The following is an 18,310-nucleotide window of genomic DNA, read 5'->3' as shown; positions in this document are numbered from 1 at the left end:
TATATATATATATTAGTAGTAGCATTACTAATATATCTGTTGGTGCAGAGTAAACACACAGAGCCCTGGCAGGGTGCTGCATGGATGGTTATTCATCACACCAGCTCAGCGCTGCTCCAAGTCAGCCTTTGGAATTCCCGACCCAAATCCCAGCAGCAGGTACGAAGCTGTAATCTGAGCGGCCCCAGTTCCTTCGCCCCTTCTGTGCATTAATAGAAGCCTCACTCACAACCAGACGAGTCATCTGATATATCTCAACAGCTGTACGTGCAGCCAGCTGCCCGTCTTCTCCAGTCCCTAACGTACTCCACTTCGCCATCGCAGGGCTGACATTTGAAAATGCTTAGATACGCCAAGGCTTTGGAAGACGACTCAGACCGCCTGCAGGGTTTCTTGCCACCACAGGCTGATTAATCCAGAACCAGCCATCGCCACTTTTACCCTGGTGTGAAACGTTCCAGCCATGGACGAAGTCAAGACTTGCAAAGTCCGAGTGACTTTGTCGATTATTTTGATTGGCGTCGCTTTAATGTTTACAGCAGTGGTGACAGATCACTGGGCTGTGCTGAGTCCCAAGGTGGAGGAGTACAATGCTACCTGCGAGACGGCTCACTTTGGGCTGTGGCGGATCTGTATCAAACAGATCTTCATGCAAGAAAATGAGACGAACAAGGAGCAGGGCTGTGGGCCAATAAGCCTGCCAGGAGGTATGTGTCTCTGTTCCCTATATAACCACCTTGACGATGCACCGGAGAGTACATTAAATTAAAACATCAAGACAGAAGTGTTTTAGAACTTTAGAGGGAACGCTGGGAAAATGGAATGCTCACCATCAATATTGTTTTCAAATTAACCCAGTACAATATTTTTTCATACTTCCTATTGCTTTGGCATATATTGTACAATTATTTCCTACAATGCTCACTTGCTGTCCTTCTATAAAGGAGGACATAAAACAGAGAGAAGTCGGAACACTAAGGGTATTTTCTCCTGATTCGTTGATCACGTGAGTGCCAATGGACATGGGGGGGGGGATCTACACTACTGCTTTTAAAGCACTTTGAAACGTTTTGAAACCTGTATATGCAGTGTGTCCTGGGCCCCAACAGTTGTCAAAACTGTTATAAAGCGCTTTAAAGCAGTAGTGTAGATCCTCCCCTTACAGAGCTGACATAATTCTCTATTTGGGGGGTGGGGGAAAACTTGGAGTTCGGCTTACAAAAACAACACCACAGTATCATCCCCAGTCCTGACAGCATATTCATTAAGTAGAGTTCAGGATTTGGATGATTATGCAAGAAAAATATATATGACAAAGATATAAAACTAGTATGATCCTGGGAGCTATGATCACTTAGGATAATACAGGACCATTGGCTATGGCACATTTCACAGGTGCATTATTTCTAGAAATACCTGCAGTTAACCCCTTCACACAATGCAGCTGAATTCTCAATAATTGAGAGCATCATGAATGCAGAATCCAGTAGATTTTTCATGAACAATGGTGTAGCAACAAGGTACGTAGCGCTAGCTAGTTCTAGATAAATAGATAGATAGATAACTTTAAAATGGGCAGCCATGAAGCTAATGTACCATTGCTGCTCTTGACTGACCTATAACCTCAACTTTCTTCTCAAGAGCTCTTTTCATGTGATAACATGGGAATATGAATGTGCGTGGTATTTCTCTCTTCTGCACCACCCAATACATTTGTTCAAGGTCTGAATAACTCTTACATGCAAGTGTATGCGCATAGGTAGTGTGTGTGATCACACAGATAAGTCCATGTGCACACACAATTGGGCCAGATCTACACCAAGCTGATCGACTATCTCTGTCTAACTACCGACCTGTCTCTCTGTTGCCCCTTGTCTCAAAGATTCTGGAACGTGTGGTCTACTCTCGTTGTCTTGACTTTCTTTCTAGTAACTCTGCTCTGGATCCCTTTCAATCTGGATTCCGTCCTTTGCATTCCACTGAAACAGCCCTTACCAAGATCACCAATGATCTTCTCACTGCCAAGTCTAAGGGCCATTATTCCGTTCTTATTCTCCTTGATCTAACTGCGGCCTTTGACATGGTTGATCACGATCTTCTCTTAGATTCCCTCCATGACCTTGGACTCTGTAGCTCTGTCTATAACTGGTTCGCCTCCTATCTAGAGGGTCGCTCTTTCAGCGTGTCGGCTAACGGCAGCTCGTCCTCCTCTTTTCCCCTTTCAGTAGGGGTTCCGCAAGGCTCGGTGCTTGGCCCGTTGCTGTTTTCTTTATACATGCTGCCCTTGGGTAAGCTTATTCAATCTCATGGCCTCCAATATCACCTGTATGCCGATGATACACAATTATATCTCTCATCTCCGGAACTTTCTCCTGATGTCCACGATCGTATCTCGGCATGTCTTTCAGATATCTCAGCTTGGCTGCTTCATCGTCGTTTGAAACTTAATATGGCAAAAACTGAACTGCTTGTTTTTCCTCCTAAACCTTCTCCTCACCTCTCATTCTCTCTTACTGTCAATGATGTCACGCTTACTCCGGTCAAGGAAGCTCGTAGTCTTGGCTTTATATTTGATTCCTCGCTCTCCTTTATTCCTCATTTCGAGGCAGTAGCTAAATCCTGTCGTTTCTTCCTGTATAATATTGCCAGGATTCGACCATTTTTGTCTGTCTCTTCTGCCAAGACTCTCGTTCACGCACTGGTTATCTCTCGGTTGGACTACTGCAACCTTCTTCTCTCTGGCCTTCCCTCGTCTCACATCAGTCTGCTGGTCTCTGTCCACCACTCTGCCACTAAGATCATCTTCTTGGCCCGCCGCTCTGACCATGTCACTCCACTTCTGAAATCTCTTCATTGGCTTCCAATTCACTCCAGAATCCAATATAAACTTCTGCTGACCTTCAAAACTTTTCACGGTCTAGCTCCTGCCTATCTCTCCTCTCTCATCTCACACTATTGCCCCGCTCGTGCTCTCCGCTCCTCTGATGCCATGCTTCTCGCCTGCCCAAGGACCTCCACTTCCCTTACTCGGCTTCGTCCTTTTTCTTCTGCTGCCCCTTACGCCTGGAACGCTCTTCCAGAACACTTGAGAACTACCAACTCAATCACAGCTTTTAAAACTCAGCTAAAAACTTTTCTTTTCCCTATAGCTTTTAAATGTTGAGTTTGTTCTGACTCTATACTGTTAGCCTCACCCTACCCGGTGCCTGTTTACACTTCCCTGTGCCTGTTTGCATTCTCTTTCCCTCCTTATTGTTTACTACAACTTTATTAGATTGTAAGCCTATGCGGCAGGGTCTTGCTATTTACTGTGTTATCTGTACAGCACCATGTACATTGATGGTGCTATATAAATAAATAATAATAAATAATAATAATATGACACTTTGAAAGCGGTTTGAAAGTGGTATATGGCATGTGTCCTGGGCTCCAACAGTTGTCAGTGCACTTCAATACCGTTATAAAGCAGTAGTGTAGATCCTGTCTCGGTGTGTAGGTTCAATTTAGATTATTTACCTATGTGCTTATCAGCAACAGAGCCTCCTACTGGCCCCCACCCCACCCTTACTAGCTCTGATCAGAAAAGAGCACAGAGGAGTCTCCCATTCAACTAGGTGGGAGCAGCAGTATTGAGGCAGAGTAAATAATGGGTGCTATTATTTCTGGGCAGTAGGGCCATGGGAGTCTGAGCATATTGAGAAACCCTGCCACACTGGGAAAAGATATTATGCAATTGCCTGAAAATCTGGGGATAAGGTGGCCATTTACACATTTATATAAAATTTGGCATAGAATAAATTATACAAATAAATTGTCGTATATGTATACATTTATATGTATAATTATTACTCTAATTTACAATAAATCTCATTTAAAATACCATGGGGTTGCACTCCCTCTGAAGGAGCAGGTGCATAGCTTGGGAGTACTGCTAGATCCATCCTTGTTACTGGAAGCCCAGGTGGACTCCATAGCTCGGAGTACTTGAGGTCAGCTTCGGCTGATCCACCAGCTATGGCCTTTCCTGGACAGGGATAACTTAGCCACAGTAATACATGCACTGGTAACTTCCCTATTAGACTACTGCAATGCACTCTACGTGGGGCTGCCCTTGAAGATGATTTGGAAGTTGCAGCTAGTGCAAAATGCAGCACCTAGACTGCTGACTGGAACAACTTATAAAGACCATATAACACCAGCCTTAAAGGAATTGCACTCACTGCCAATACGTTTCCGGTCAGAATGACCTTTGAAGCCATAAATGGCTTGGGACCTCGATACTTGAGGGAGTGCCTCTGCCTGTATCTGCCTGCCTGAGATCTGTTGAAGGAGCCCTTCTCCATGCCCCACCAACACGAGATATACGCTATGGTGGGACATAAGAGAAGGCTTTCTCTGTTGTGGCACCGCGGCTGTGGAATGCCCTCCCACTGGAGGCCAGACCAGCACTGGCTTCATTTTGGGGCCAGGTTCAGACATGGCTTTTTAACAGAACCTTTGATGGCTAAATCCACCAGCCTGCACACTGTCTTGTTTTAATTGGATTTTCTTTTTAAAATTTCATATTGGTTTTAATACATTAATGGTTTAATTTGTTTTAGAATTGTTTATTTATTGTTCTATTTTACATGTATGATTTTAACTGTACGCCACCCTGAGATCCTTGTGATATAGGGTTGGATATAGATGTTTTAATAAATAAATAAATAAATATTCTACCACAGTGGGGAAGACTATGGCCACAGGGTGACTTGTGTCCCAGCTCAGTTTGCTATCCAGGTGTTAATTAGGCAACATCAAGTCACCTCTTGCTCTCCATTCTTATGGGGCTTTTCTACGTGAGGCTTTTAACTTGCCACTTTAGTGAGGCTCCCAGATTCTTTGTGGGATTAAGATAGCTCCTTTACAGATTTTTCCCAAGAGATTCTCTTTATCTGCCTTTCCATGTGTTCCATTACACAACCAGGCTTTCCTGATTAGAAAAAAAAAATGCTAAAATGGTTGCAAACAATGGGAGAAGCATTGGAGGATGTGGACGTCATGTAAAGCACCTGCAAACTACCTTTAATGAGGAATCACAAGTGCATAATAAATGCCTTGTGGAGCAAAACTAATGGTGCTTTATCTCTGAGACTTAGGCTGGACAGCCTTTCAGATAATGGACTTTGTTCTGTAAAGAAGGACACGTGGCCTATTTGGGAATGACAGGGGTGAGCGAGGAAGTGTGATTTTCAAGCACTGGGTAAGCTGGCCGGATGCAAAGGACAGGGTTTCTGTTCCTTTAATAGTTGTGTCGAAAAGAGAATTTCAGCAGGTGCTGAAATTCATCTCTGCAGTACAAGCTGTCACACCTGCCAAAAGCTCCTGCACCACTTTAAAAGGTACAGATGCCCTGTCTGTCTTTTGCATCTGAGGTTATGAAGTGTTTTGCTCATGGCCATGACAACAAAGATGCAGGCCTTTACTTAGCTGCTTGAAAGCTGCAACATGTGACCTGTGTTCTTTTTAAAACTGAATGGGCGGGGGGGGGGGGGGGGCGCACGCACACACACACACACCCCATGCCTTTTCAGCATCCCAGCCATGCTAACGTATTTCAGGTTTTATTACAATGGCCATATTTGTACAGATGCCCCATTCCTTTGTTTTGTTAGGAAGTTCTGACTAATCAAAAGTTTGCAGAATGTCTTATCCATGTCAAATTATAATCTAATGTACACGAAACTGTGCTGCCTATAATGGAACAGATCTGGAATGTGTCACTTTAAAATATGACAACGGCCCCAACACAGCAATAGTCTGATGCCTTTGCCAGTCAGAGGAACCAATGGAATGATCCCTGAAATTCCTCCTCTTCCTGCTAATCCCATTTGTGCAGCAAGGCAGCTGTGTGCATCCCCCCCCCCCCCCAATTATGCTTAGGACAGCCCTGTCAGAGGCAGAGTTGCAGTCACATCACTTCTCCTCAGAGGTAGCCACAAGATCCATTTTCCTCTCCTTAGAAGCTAAAATACCACCATCGTTGCAGTGTGTGGACGTTTGTATGCTTCATTCATCACAACAGAGCTCTTTCCTTTCAAAAGTAGGCAACCTTCCTTAAAAGTCTATAATCAGTATTGAGGGAGCATGGCCGGACCTACCATTAGGCATAGTGAGGCAATTGCCTTCAGGCAGCTGGGAGGTGTGGAGGAGGCAGCAGTAGCCCCCTAGCTGTTGGAGGAAAGATCTGTGTGTCCTGCACCCCCTAAGCTAGCCTGCTGCCCTCAGGTGCAGTGGAAGATGTTGTCCTATCACCAGTGTCAAAATAAGGTTAATCCACCAGACCAGTTGGCTTCTGTAGGTGGACTGGACAGGGTGCCATCTTGTCTTTTGCCTCAGAAAGCAAAATGACTCAGGCTGGCCCCATTGGGAAGCCATTGCTACCTTTACCCTGGCTAAGGCAATCAAGTTCCTCTGCCCTCATGACATCCTGTCAGCCTTGCAGTTCCTCTCTTGTGAACATCTTCCTTCTGTTTCTCTCAGGAGTGGAGCTACATCCATTGCCCTCCAGCCGACAGCTCATCCTCTGGCTGCTACTGCAGCCTTTCCAGTCCATCAGCTGACCACCCCCCCCAGATGATATCAATTGCCAACTTTTTATAATCTCACCAACCTCAGTCCAACAGATGAGAGTCAGGGCTGGTCCAGTTTTCTTATTAGGCCCATCACTGATCCAGAATCTGGCTCAAGGTCCAATCCTGTGATATGTGGGTGATTTATAAGGCTTAGTCATCCATCTGGCTCTATGTGGGGCTGCCCTTAAGGCTGCTCTGGAAGCTGGAGCTAGTGCAGGATACAGCAGCTCAGCTGTTGTCAGCATGTAATTCCTTTGCTGAAGGAATTGCACTGGCTGCCTATGGCTAATGGGCCAGGTTCAAGGTTTTGGCAGAACTTGGGACCAGGATACCTGAGAGAGCACCTTCTCCCTGGTCACTGAGGTCATTAGAGGTCATGTTCCTGGTGGTTCCACAAGGACCTTCCACAAAAAGAAGACCATTGGTGTGGTGGCCCCTTCTCTGTGGAACTCCCTGCCCCTGGAGGTCAGGAAGATGCCAACACTGTGCTGCTTCCAGCACCTCTTGAAAACAGTTCTTTTACAGAAAGAATTCAAAAACTGACTAGCCACCATTTTAATGGTGTTCTGTTTTAAATTGAACAATTTTAATTTGCTGTTTTAATCTTTTTACTGTTTTATGCCTATGTTCACCGCTCCGGAATCTATTTTGATATGGAGTGGTAGATAAATACTGTAAATAAATAAATAAATAAATAAATGACTAAGACCGAGCTAGTGATATCAGCTTTATTGGATTACTCTTATCAGCGTCAAAGGTGGGAGCACTGATTTGAGAGACTGTCCTACACAACGTCCTTCCTCCATCAAACTAAGGGAGAGAATACAGCTTGGTTCGTGGAACAATGAAGAAATTCATAATCCATTATTTCCTAGTATCTGAAGAAGATGGCAGTGTCCATTCACTGCACCTTACATAAAATTGACAGGTCAAACAAGCAGCCCCCAATACAGGGGCCTATGTTGCCATGGCACCCACTGAGTGACCTACCAGGCTCCATCATATGACTCATCTGCATGTACAGAGCCCTTTATATGGGAACATGAGTTGCCCATGGCACCCACTGAGTGACCTACCAGGCTCCCTCATACCACTCATCTCCACGTTCAGAGCTCAGGCATAGATCTCAGCTGGCCTTATAGCCTTCATGGATCAACCACCTCTTTCCTTATATTCTTCCAGAACACTACAGCTCCACATTATTGTAATATATGTTCATTATTATTCATTAATATTACAGTTAATAACAATCCACTAGAAATCCCAATTATAAATATTCATAGATAAGATACCAGTGTCATTCACACTATTTTAATTGCTAGTTACGCAAAAGGGGAAAGATGGACTGACAAAGCATCTTTTGTCAAATGGGGCAAGTAAAACGGGCTGCAGTAGATGGCATCACATTAATACATAAATCAGAGGAGACAACTGTTTTGCTGTGGTCTAATAATCTAGCAACAAGAACAACAAATGCAACCTTTGGAGACTTTAAAAAAACAAACAGACTTTTAACTTGATTTATGGGACAGCCTGTGTGACCAGGGGCAGCGGTTCTATTAATTAAAAAAAGAGGGGAAGCCTATTTTTTTTTTTTAGATAATTGCAATTATTTGTATTCATGTTTTAACCACTGCCTTTTTGATTTTTTTGTTTGCTTCTGATTAGCAAGAGAAAGCTCATCAGAAGACAAATTGAAAGCTTGCAATTTGCTAGCTGGAAAGCTAGTAGATGATAGCCAAGCTTCCAGCACTTTAATTTAATTTTGCAAGGCACTAGATGCCTTGATAGCACTATAAAAATAATAAAAGATAATTGCTGGGAGTAATAAATTACAATATCTGCCATTCAGAAGAAATGTGAGAATTTCAGAGAGTCTCCAATGACAGGAAGTGGGGGAAGGGGAGACACCCAGTGCTGTTATTTAGAACGCATTTTAGTAAAGCCCCAAGAGTACCCATCAACACCCGCTATAGACATGTCCCTTCCCCACACCCCAGTCTCTGGTAGGTACCATAAATTTTAGTCACACTGCTGTGATTTAACTCACCCTCTCTATAATTGCCCATTTGTTTACTATGCACATTTGAAAGGCAGCAGAGGGGCGTGTGTATCTCAGCTATGTTCTATCCATGCAGGCATATGCTGACATCCATCAAAGGCAGCAAACACACTTGAGATGCACCGGTTATGAATCTGTTTTACTGAGACAGCTGGTTATTTATGGGCTTTAAATTTATCCAACAATGTGCAGTGGGAGTAAAGTTGTGCATTTCATTCAAACTCTGTTTTTGTAGAAAGGGAAAGCCCCTCCTGCCAATGGAACAGCTTCTTTCAGCAGGATGGGGAGAGGGATTCTCTCTCTCTCTCTCTCTCTCTCTCTCTCTCTCTCTCTCTCTCTCTCTCTCTCACACACACACACACACACACACACACACACACACACACACACACACCCCTGTTCCAGAGAGACAGGAGACCTTCTGGAGCAGATTTTCAGGAACAGGGGTGTGGGGGAGGCGAAGCCTTTTTGCATGGGCTAAAATATCCTCTACGATGTTGAATTTCGCCCATGTATTTCAAGTAAGCATAAAGCGCAAGTTCACACTGAAATCTGAGGGCAAACTGCCTTGATATAAGTAACTGTCTGCTGTGGATATGATCTGACAATAACTAAACAAGCCAAAGGGAACTGGATACATCAGTATGCATTTTAATATCAAAACAAGCCCTTTAAACAGGAAACAAGGCCTCTGGTAAGAAGAAAATACTCCTTTTAATAGAGATCCTATTATGAAACCAATGGCCATTAAATAACAGAGGTTTACTATTATGCAAGAAAAAAGAGTGACTACAGGTATAAAGGTAGGCAGGGGCACTGTGGCTCTGCAGCCACACCTTACCACTGCCTCCCCCACATCTGAGTTTTGGAGGAAACATCTCAGCTGCTCCAATATACACAGCTGGATATTCCTGGCCGGTGACCCACTGGATTTAGCACTTGACTCAAAGGAAAGAAATAGCAACACTCAATACTGAGGTGGATAGTATATTTATGGTTAGGGGTAGGTAAATGAGAAGAGTAACGAGGAAAAAGATACAGAAAACCCAAGAACCAATCTTTTGTTTGGAAACCCAACAGCTAAAATAATAAAGCTACCTGACCTGACTACTTACTCCAAAGTAGGATCCTTTTCATCATAAGCCAGCAGCCAAGACAGCTCCACCAAGACAGGATGGAAACCAAAGGACAAAGAGGTGAATATCTGCCAAGGCTTTAGGCCAATAAGGCCATCTCTAACTTGGCTTCTGCTATTCTACTCATCCCACCCTCCTCTAAGAGAGGAGGAGATGGCATATTCACACCTCACCACCTGGCACTACTTTATGGCCTTGAATTGAGATAAGAGTGCTAGCTCGCACCATCAGCCTTGAGAAGGTCCAGGCCTTCTTCCCTCCCAGGTGTCACAAGGTTGCAATTCCTCTTTGCAGGACCCTGCCATCCCCTTCTATAAAAGAATACAATTCCAGCTAAAAGCAATACAGTTTCTCATAACACTTTGCCCTCTCTCATCGATCATGAGCAGTCTACCTTGAAGATCCCTTTATTCCTTACACTGGTGCCTGTTTGCTACTTTAGAAGGCAAAACCCCATCCTGAAAAAGGTATTGAATGTACACGTTCCCTCCCCCATACCAAGTAACAAATGAAATGGAACCGGACAGAACCACAGTTATTCAAAGGTGCCTTCCAGCCTCCCCATTCCAATCAGAGCTTTCACCTAATCTAGTGATGCGGTCTCTTCCTCATTTCCAATGGTCAAAGGATCAGTTCTCAAAGGAAGTCATGTGTGAAATAGATAAAGCCCGCTGATTTTTCATGTCAGCAGTGGGCCATAGCAGCAACTGACACTATTAGGTGATTCTAAGCAATTTTGTTCTGAGAGAAAGGAGATGTTTCCATGTAGCCATGATTAGGAGATGGCCAGCAGTCAGTCATGAAAGGAAATGGAGGACTCCATGGGGTAGTATCCAATGTTAGTCCTACGTAGACTTAAGTTTCATTCATTTCATTGGCTCTACATTATGTGGGACTTAACGTTGGATGCTACTCCGCAGACTAGGTTACTTTGCATCTATTTCCAGCCTGGCCTTTTTTGTTTTTTGAACACCCCCCTCCCCCTTATCTGTCCAGGAGAAGTTCAGAAAAAGTTTATAATGTGGCAAGCAAGAAGGTTCCTGTGCATAGAAAAACATGTACACGTCCTGAATGGGCACACCTAGGACTGGAGCTGGTGTAGCACAGTAACCAAAGCGGCAATCCTATGCATATTTAAATAGAAAAAAAAGTTCTACAGCTCCCTAAGAGACTGAGGTTCAAACCTAGGAGTCTCAGCTCTACCATGAACTTACCATGTGGCCTCAGTCTTCTCCCACCATCTGCAATATGGGGAATAATACTGACCAATCTTACAGGGTTGTTGTAAGGATTTCAACTATTTTTAATTTGTTTATGTTGAATGACTTTTACACCACTTTTAAGGGTAGAACCCCACTAAAAATGCATGTGATGCGCTTTTAACATTGAAAAGCAGTACACACATGTTGAGAACAATTAAAGGAGAGCTCAAAGTTGTGATCCATCCCATAATGATAGTGAATGACTGTGGATGTTGCCTAAGACCTTCATGCCTTGTAAGCATTTTGTATTAGCTCAGTAGGAACTCAGCAGAATTCAGCATAACACTAGAGTATGGTTTTAGAATCATATGGGGGGGTGTATATAGCATCACAGCTACTGATAAGGATGGTATTATTTATTTATTTATATATATATATATATATATATATATATATATATATATATATATATATACCACCCCATAGCCGAAGCTCTCTGGGCGGTTTACAAAAGTTAAAAACAGTGAATATTAAAAAGTATACAAAATTTAAAACCATCAAAAATATAAAAACTACAGTATAAAACAGTATACTGTGTAGCTCTAAACATATTTTAAACTGCTCTGTTATCTATCCATAGTGGATCCAGAGCCTTTGCTTTGCTGTTGTGCTGGTTTATACCTACCGTCTCCATCCCCCCATCTCTATACACACACATTAAGTGGGTAGTAAAACATATGTGATGATAGCAACTCGGTATGGAAGGATCTGGACAAGTGGTCCAGACTACTGCTGAAAGATCATACACTGGCTCCCAGCATCTGACTATACCGTCCACCCCGCTGCCCAACAGTCTCCCTGCCTGAGCTGACGGAGGTTGTCTCGGACCTGGTGTTGAGGACCCCCAGGATGGTGGTTCTGGGGGATCTCAACTTCCATGCCGAGGCTGCTGTATCCGGAGCGGCTCAGGACTTCATGGCTGCCATGACAACCATGGGGCTGTCTCAACATGTCATCGGCCCAACACATGCAAAGGGACACACACTTGATCTGGTTTTCTCGACTGGACAGGAGGATGGTGATCTGGAAGTGGGGGAACTAACATCTACCCCCTTGTCATGGTCGGATCACTTCCTACTGAGGTTTAGACTCTCGGCGGCCTTTCCCCTCTGCAAGGGTGGGGGGCCTATTAAAATGGTCCGCCCCCGGAGGCTAATGGACTCCGATGGATTCCAGAGGGCTCTGGGGGATTTTCCTGCTGATATGGCCGGTGCTCCTGTCGAAGCCCAGGTCGCTCTGTGGAATGCAGAGATGACTCGGGCGGTTGACACGATCGCGCCCAAGCGTCCTCTCCCTCTGAGCAGAGCCCGGTCAGCTCCTTGGTATACATCTGAGCTGAGGGCGATGAAGCAAGAGGGGAGACGGCTAGAACGCAGGTGGAGGAAAACTCGTGCTGGGTCTGATCGAACACGGGCTAGAGCTCACTATCGAGCCTACTCTGTGGCGGTGAGGGTGGCAAAGAGGCAGTTCTTTTCCACCAGCATTGCGTCTTCTCGGTGTCGTCCGGCGGAGCTTTTCCGAGTGGTTCGTGGCCTGTTACACTCTGGGCCAGGGCGTGAGATAGTTGAACCCTCGGTAGCACGCTGTGACGAGTTTGCACGGCACTTTGAAGATAAAGTCGCTCAGATTCGTCATGAATTGGACACCACACTTAATGCAGCACCACTAGTAGAGGCGTTCAGAGCGCCGTCCGGCTCAGTTTTATTGGATGAGTTTCAGTTATTGAGGCCCGAGGATGTGGACAAGGTGCTTGGCCAAGTCCGGTCGACCACCTGTGTGCTTGACCCTTGCCCCTCGTGGCTCATTACATCAAATAAGGAGGGGATCGCCGGCTGGGTCCAGGAGGTTGTAAATGCCTCCTTGAGAGAGGGAGTGGTGCCGGCCTCTTTAAAAGAGGCGGTAATTAGACCACGCCTGAAGAAGCCTAATCTGGACCCGGAAGATGTTAACAACTACAGGCCGGTGGCTAATATCCCTTTCCTGGGCAAGGTGCTTGAGCGGGTGGTTGCAGGACAACTCCAGGCACTCTTGAATGAAACGGATTATCTAGATCCATTTCAATCGGGTTTCAGGCCTGGTTTTGGAACAGAAACTGCCTTGGTCGCCCTGTGGGATGACCTCTGTCGGGAGAGAGACAGGGGGAGTGCGACCCTGTTGGTTCTCCTGGACCTCTCAGCGGCCTTCGATACCATCGACCATGGTATCCTTCTGGATAGGTTGTCTGAGCTGGGAGTTGGAGGTACTGCGTTGCAGTGGTTCCGCTCCTACTTGGATGGCCGATTCCAGAAGGTGGTGCTGGGGGATTATTGCTCTGTGCCGTGGCTCCTAAGCCATGGGGTTCCGCAGGGCTCTATTTTATCCCCTATGCTGTTTAACATATACATGAAGCCGCTGGGGGAGGTTATCCGGAGATGTGGACTGAGGTGTCATCAATATGCGGATGACACCCAGCTCTACCTTTCCTTTTCATCAAACCCAGGTGAGGCAGTGACTGTTCTGAACCAGTGCCTGGGCACGGTAATGGACTGGATGAGGGCTAACAAACTGAGACTCAATCCAGACAAGACGGAGGTACTGTTAGCGGGTGGTTCATTTGTCCGGCGAGGTGATGTTTGCCCTGTCCTGGACGGGGTTGCACTCTCCCTAAAGGATCGGGTCCGTAGTTTGGGGGTGCTCTTCGATCCAGAACTGTCACTTGAGGCACAGGTGAACTCAGTGGCAAAGAGCACCTTTTATCAGCTTAGGCTGATATACCAACTGCGCCCTTATCTGGACAGTGATAGCCTAGCTACAGTTATCCATGCTCTGATAACCTCTCGTTTGGATTACTGCAATGCGTTATACGTGGGGCTGCCTTTGAAAACGGTCCGGAAGCTTCAGCTGGTACAAAACAGGGCAGCCCGTTTACTAACAGGGACTGGCTGGCGAGATCACATTACGCCAGTCCTTTTACAACTTCATTGGCTGCCAGTCCAGGTCCGGGCCCGATTCAAAGTGCTGGTATTGACATTTAAAGCCCTAAACGGTTTGGGGCCAGGTTATTTGAAGGAACGCCTCCTCCCATATGTACCTACCCGGACCTTAAGATCATCTACAGGGGCCCTTCTCCGTGAGCCCCTGCCAAAGGAAGTGAGGCAGGTGGCTACTAGGAGGAGGGCTTTCTCCGCTGTGGCACCCCGGTTGTGGAATGAGCTCCCCAGAGAGGTCCGCCTGGCGCCTACACTGTACTCCTTTCGTCGCCAGCTGAAGACCTTTTTATTCACTCAGTATTTTAACACTTAATTTTAACTTAAATTTAAATTATACTGTTTTAACTCTGTATTTTAACCTTATATCAATTTTGCTGCGTGGTTTTATCCTGGTTGTGCTTTTTATATTGTATTTTGTATTTGTATTTTTAACTTGTTGGTTGTTTTATGATGATTTTAATTTTTGTGAACCGCCCAGAGAGCTTCGGCTATTGGGCGGTATAAAAATGTAATAAATAAATAAATAAAATAAATATACACTGCACAAAATAAGATGTGCATAGACCTGGTCTTGGGCCAGCTCTGGACTTGTTTTAGTCATGTAAATATAGAAATCAGAACATTATTATGGCAATGAATGGCTATAGCACATGAAAAGGTTTCATCCATTAAGAAATCCACCCCGTAACTGCGTTAGGCAACAAGGTTCTTAAAACATCATTTTAGCACTGGTACAGATTAAAATATCTTCGTCATTCTGATGAGCAATAAGAGATTTTGTTCAGGGAGGTAGTCCCAGGTGCAGTGAGTCACACTGAAAGTATCTTCAGAAATCAACTCAACTCTCTATGACTATTATTCTACACCAATTCATTGTAGAAGATTATTTTGTACGTTTCTCTAGAGTGAATTCAAATGCTTAATAACCCTATTGACTCTCATGATGTACAACGGCCTACCTGAACTATTATTAAATAGCATGTTTTACAGTTTAGTTAGCTGGATAGGAATCTAGCCCTGATACACCACAGCTATATTGGCTTTAGAGCTCCCATTTTGTCCTTGTAGCGAGTCTTTCTCCCAACTTCTAGTGAACCATGATAATCTTGAATAATTACCCTACTGGAAGTATTCTACTCTCCCCCCCCCCCCCATATAACAAACTTCATCCCAGGACATTTTTGTGGCCAGGAAACTTGATGCAAGATGCTAATCAAACAGTAATGGTCTGACCTGGTTTCTCCAACAAGAATTTTGCAAATCACCTACCATTTATTAGAATTTTAAACATCATGGTTCTAATTTTTTGGATAATTTCTATTGTTGAAGCTGTAGAAGACCACTCTGGCTTTGTAAAATGCTGGTGAAAAGAATATCTTGTAATATTTTGCTTGGCCTGATGACAAAGGGCTTTTCTACCCAAGGCATTCAAGTGCTATTTCAAATACATGCCTCTTAAACTAAAGGAATGGATTTCTGAATTGTTCCCTTAAAACGGTAACATGATCTTTTATTTTTGCAATCATATATTGATTTGCTTGCAATTCCTCACCCTAAAAACATAATTTTATTTGACAAAAGAATTTCAATTCCTTCAGATTTGTTTATTTGCATAAAATGGAGGTGAAATTGCTTTCAAAAGCGCTATATTGTTTTAATATATTAGGCAAAGCATTGCAAGTGTAAGTTTCCTATGCATGTTTGCTCAGGAGTAAGCTCCGTTGAGTTCAATGGGGCTTACTTCCACACACTGCCAAGCCATATCACAAAAGCAGTTTTGAAAGCGGCATGTTATGTGGCATGGGGAACTGCTGTTCAGGAAAAACAACTCTGCCATGCCCTTGGTTTCATAGACCTAGATGCAGTTCTTTGGAGCCTGGCCGGGTTACTTTTTTTCTGCCCATCAAATGCTTTCCCTTGCCTTGTAGCCACGTTCTCATCATATTTTAGAATGAAGGCATTTGGCTAAGCGTGAAAGGAACAGGTGCGTCTTCTTACAACAGTAAGATGGGTACTGTCTCTCCTACAGGGGGTTATGAACCCATTGCAGCTGAAAGATAACATCAAGGGCAGCTGTCTAAGCTGAAGCAATTTGCCTTGTATTAAGAATTTTAAATCCCCAAATCTATTTTGCAAACATTACTGTGATACAGTTACTACAAATCAACTTCAGCAGGGCTGGTCAGAAGGCAGATTGGGCTCTGTTGGTAGATCTTCGGGTGATTTGCAGCAGATCGAAAAAGATTTCCAACTCCCACTATTTTAGCAATAACCAAAAATGTTCTCCCCTTTCTCCCCTCCTAAATTAAGTTGCTAAAATTAAGAAAGCTGGGGCAATGGGAGTAGATTTGTTTGCAAAGGATTTGTGTGTGAGCACCAGTGTTGGCATTGGAAACAAATTCCTGGCTGAGCATGGGTTTAGAGGCACCCTGTTCTGCCATTCAATGTCTGACTTCTTGAGCCACTATTTTGCATCTGGTTCCAATTGGTGGACCTCGGGAAACTAGTGAAAAACAAAGTAGATCCCACACACCTAAAGTATACCTGCTCCTAAATTAAAGCACAGAAGATCAAATGGTGTGCTAACGAGCAGCATAAATAATTGCTATCATGCCCACAAGATGCTTTCTGGCATCTAACATTTTCTCTTTTATTCTTTACTGACAATGCATTTGAGAGTTTAAAATGTTATCGATCCATAAGCCAGTTGGCAGAATATTTTGGATGGAAGATGCCCAAGGGGATTTCTGATATAGTTCAGTTTGTCGCTGTAGATGCTCTTTCTCTCTTCAACTCACACTTTTTTTTCTGCCGCAACCGTGATGCCATTCTGTGGGGGAGGGGATTAGTACAACCGTGTGGGATGACATGGTACTATTGCTCAGGGAGAGTCTGAAGAAAGGCAGTGAAAAGAATCCGCAAGGTGGGTTAAAGATATGATAAGCCAGCATGGAGAAAAATGCCTATTCCAACATGCTTTTTGAGGCAGAATTAGAGGGAACTGAAAGAAGAGTTGCCAGTTCTGCAATTGGGCAATAGTAAATTAAAAATAAGGGGCATCTGTTTAATGCAAGTTGAATGGGTTATTATATGTGTGTGGGGGGGTTAAAACATGGTGATGCTGCCTGTAGTCACATGATGTGCAGTGAAAGAATTATGGAGGCCCTACTTCACTCCTTGTTGTATTCCCCTTTGTAAAAGCAAAGAAGACATTCTTACTTAGACGCCTGTTATGTTATATGGAAAGGGCTGTCAGTTGCTTTCATCCAACACACACGCACACACACACACATCCCACTGCTGCAAAAATAATTGTGATAGAAATGTTGTAGAAAACGTTGTCTCCTTTTCCTTCATGGTGGCAAGCACACATTATATATTTTTAGCTGTACAATTCTTATTATAAGCTGGCCCTAGTATTGGGCTGAGTGAGGCAGATGCTAGGTGATGTGGAAGGGGAAGCAGCAGACCCCTGTTGGAGGACAAAGCTGCGTGTGCTGTGAGGCCTGTGCAGTGGAGGATGTTGTTCCATCACTAGTGGTGGAGTAAGGTTCAGCTGCCAGCTTCTGTCAGGGGAACCGAGGGAGGGGCTTCTTGCCCTTCCCCTCAAGAAGGAGGGTGTCTGTGGACAACCCTGTTATCAGTGATTCCTTTCTGCTTTTAATTTGTTTCTGTAACTACGGCTGGAAGCCTGAACAAAGAAAACCGCTACGTTTCAAGGAACACAACATGACAGAACACAATTGCTACAAATCACATTAGCTCAGTGCCCGCTCCCCTATCCTTCTTGCAATTTAAGTTCATAATGCATTGCAAATTGAAAGAGTGCCACCAGCTATCCCCATCTACGGCACAGCAAAATCGCTCAGGCAAGCAGGCAGGCAATTGGACATACTCTCGGACAAGTCTTCTGAGGGCTGGGCCCTCTTGGCAGGAGCAGTCTCACAGCACTCCCCTTCCCGTTCTGATTCTTAAAGGGATCCTGCCCTTTTTCTCATAATGGATACATGCATGCAACTGTTGCGATCCACTCCTAAATTAAAAGGGAAAACATATTCCCAATTACAACAACATACATAAAATTCTGACATTATGTGCTCCAGGACAGAGTCCAGGCCTTCAACTGAACAACACATTTCTGTCCTTCCTTCTGGTGAAGCCTTAGCTGAATCTGGTCCAGTGCAACTTTGAATCTTCATCTTCATGCTACTTGCATACCAGAATTCCTTATAGAAGTTACTAAGTCTCATATACTTCTGGTTTTGTC

The 18,310-nt window shown here is 44.3% G+C and overlaps 1 protein-coding gene across 1 annotated transcript in view; it reads left to right on the top strand.

Annotated features, from left to right (window-relative positions):
• The first annotated feature begins 258 nt into the window (after window positions 1–258).
• CACNG1 (calcium voltage-gated channel auxiliary subunit gamma 1) overlaps window positions 259–18,310 on the top strand; it is a 29,521-nt gene continuing 11,469 nt past the window's right edge. Inside the window, exon 1 of the mRNA XM_063123179.1 lies at window positions 259–707. Coding sequence (XP_062979249.1) covers window positions 464–707 — 244 coding nt within the window. The 5' untranslated portion in view covers window positions 259–463. The remainder of the gene's footprint in view (window positions 708–18,310) is intronic.

Source organism: Elgaria multicarinata, chromosome 3 (genome assembly GCF_023053635.1).
Source record: "Elgaria multicarinata webbii isolate HBS135686 ecotype San Diego chromosome 3, rElgMul1.1.pri, whole genome shotgun sequence".
NCBI lineage: Eukaryota > Metazoa > Chordata > Lepidosauria > Squamata > Anguidae > Elgaria > Elgaria multicarinata.
The sequence above is the reverse complement of the archived record's forward strand: the minus strand, read 5'-3'. Positions and strand labels throughout refer to the sequence as shown.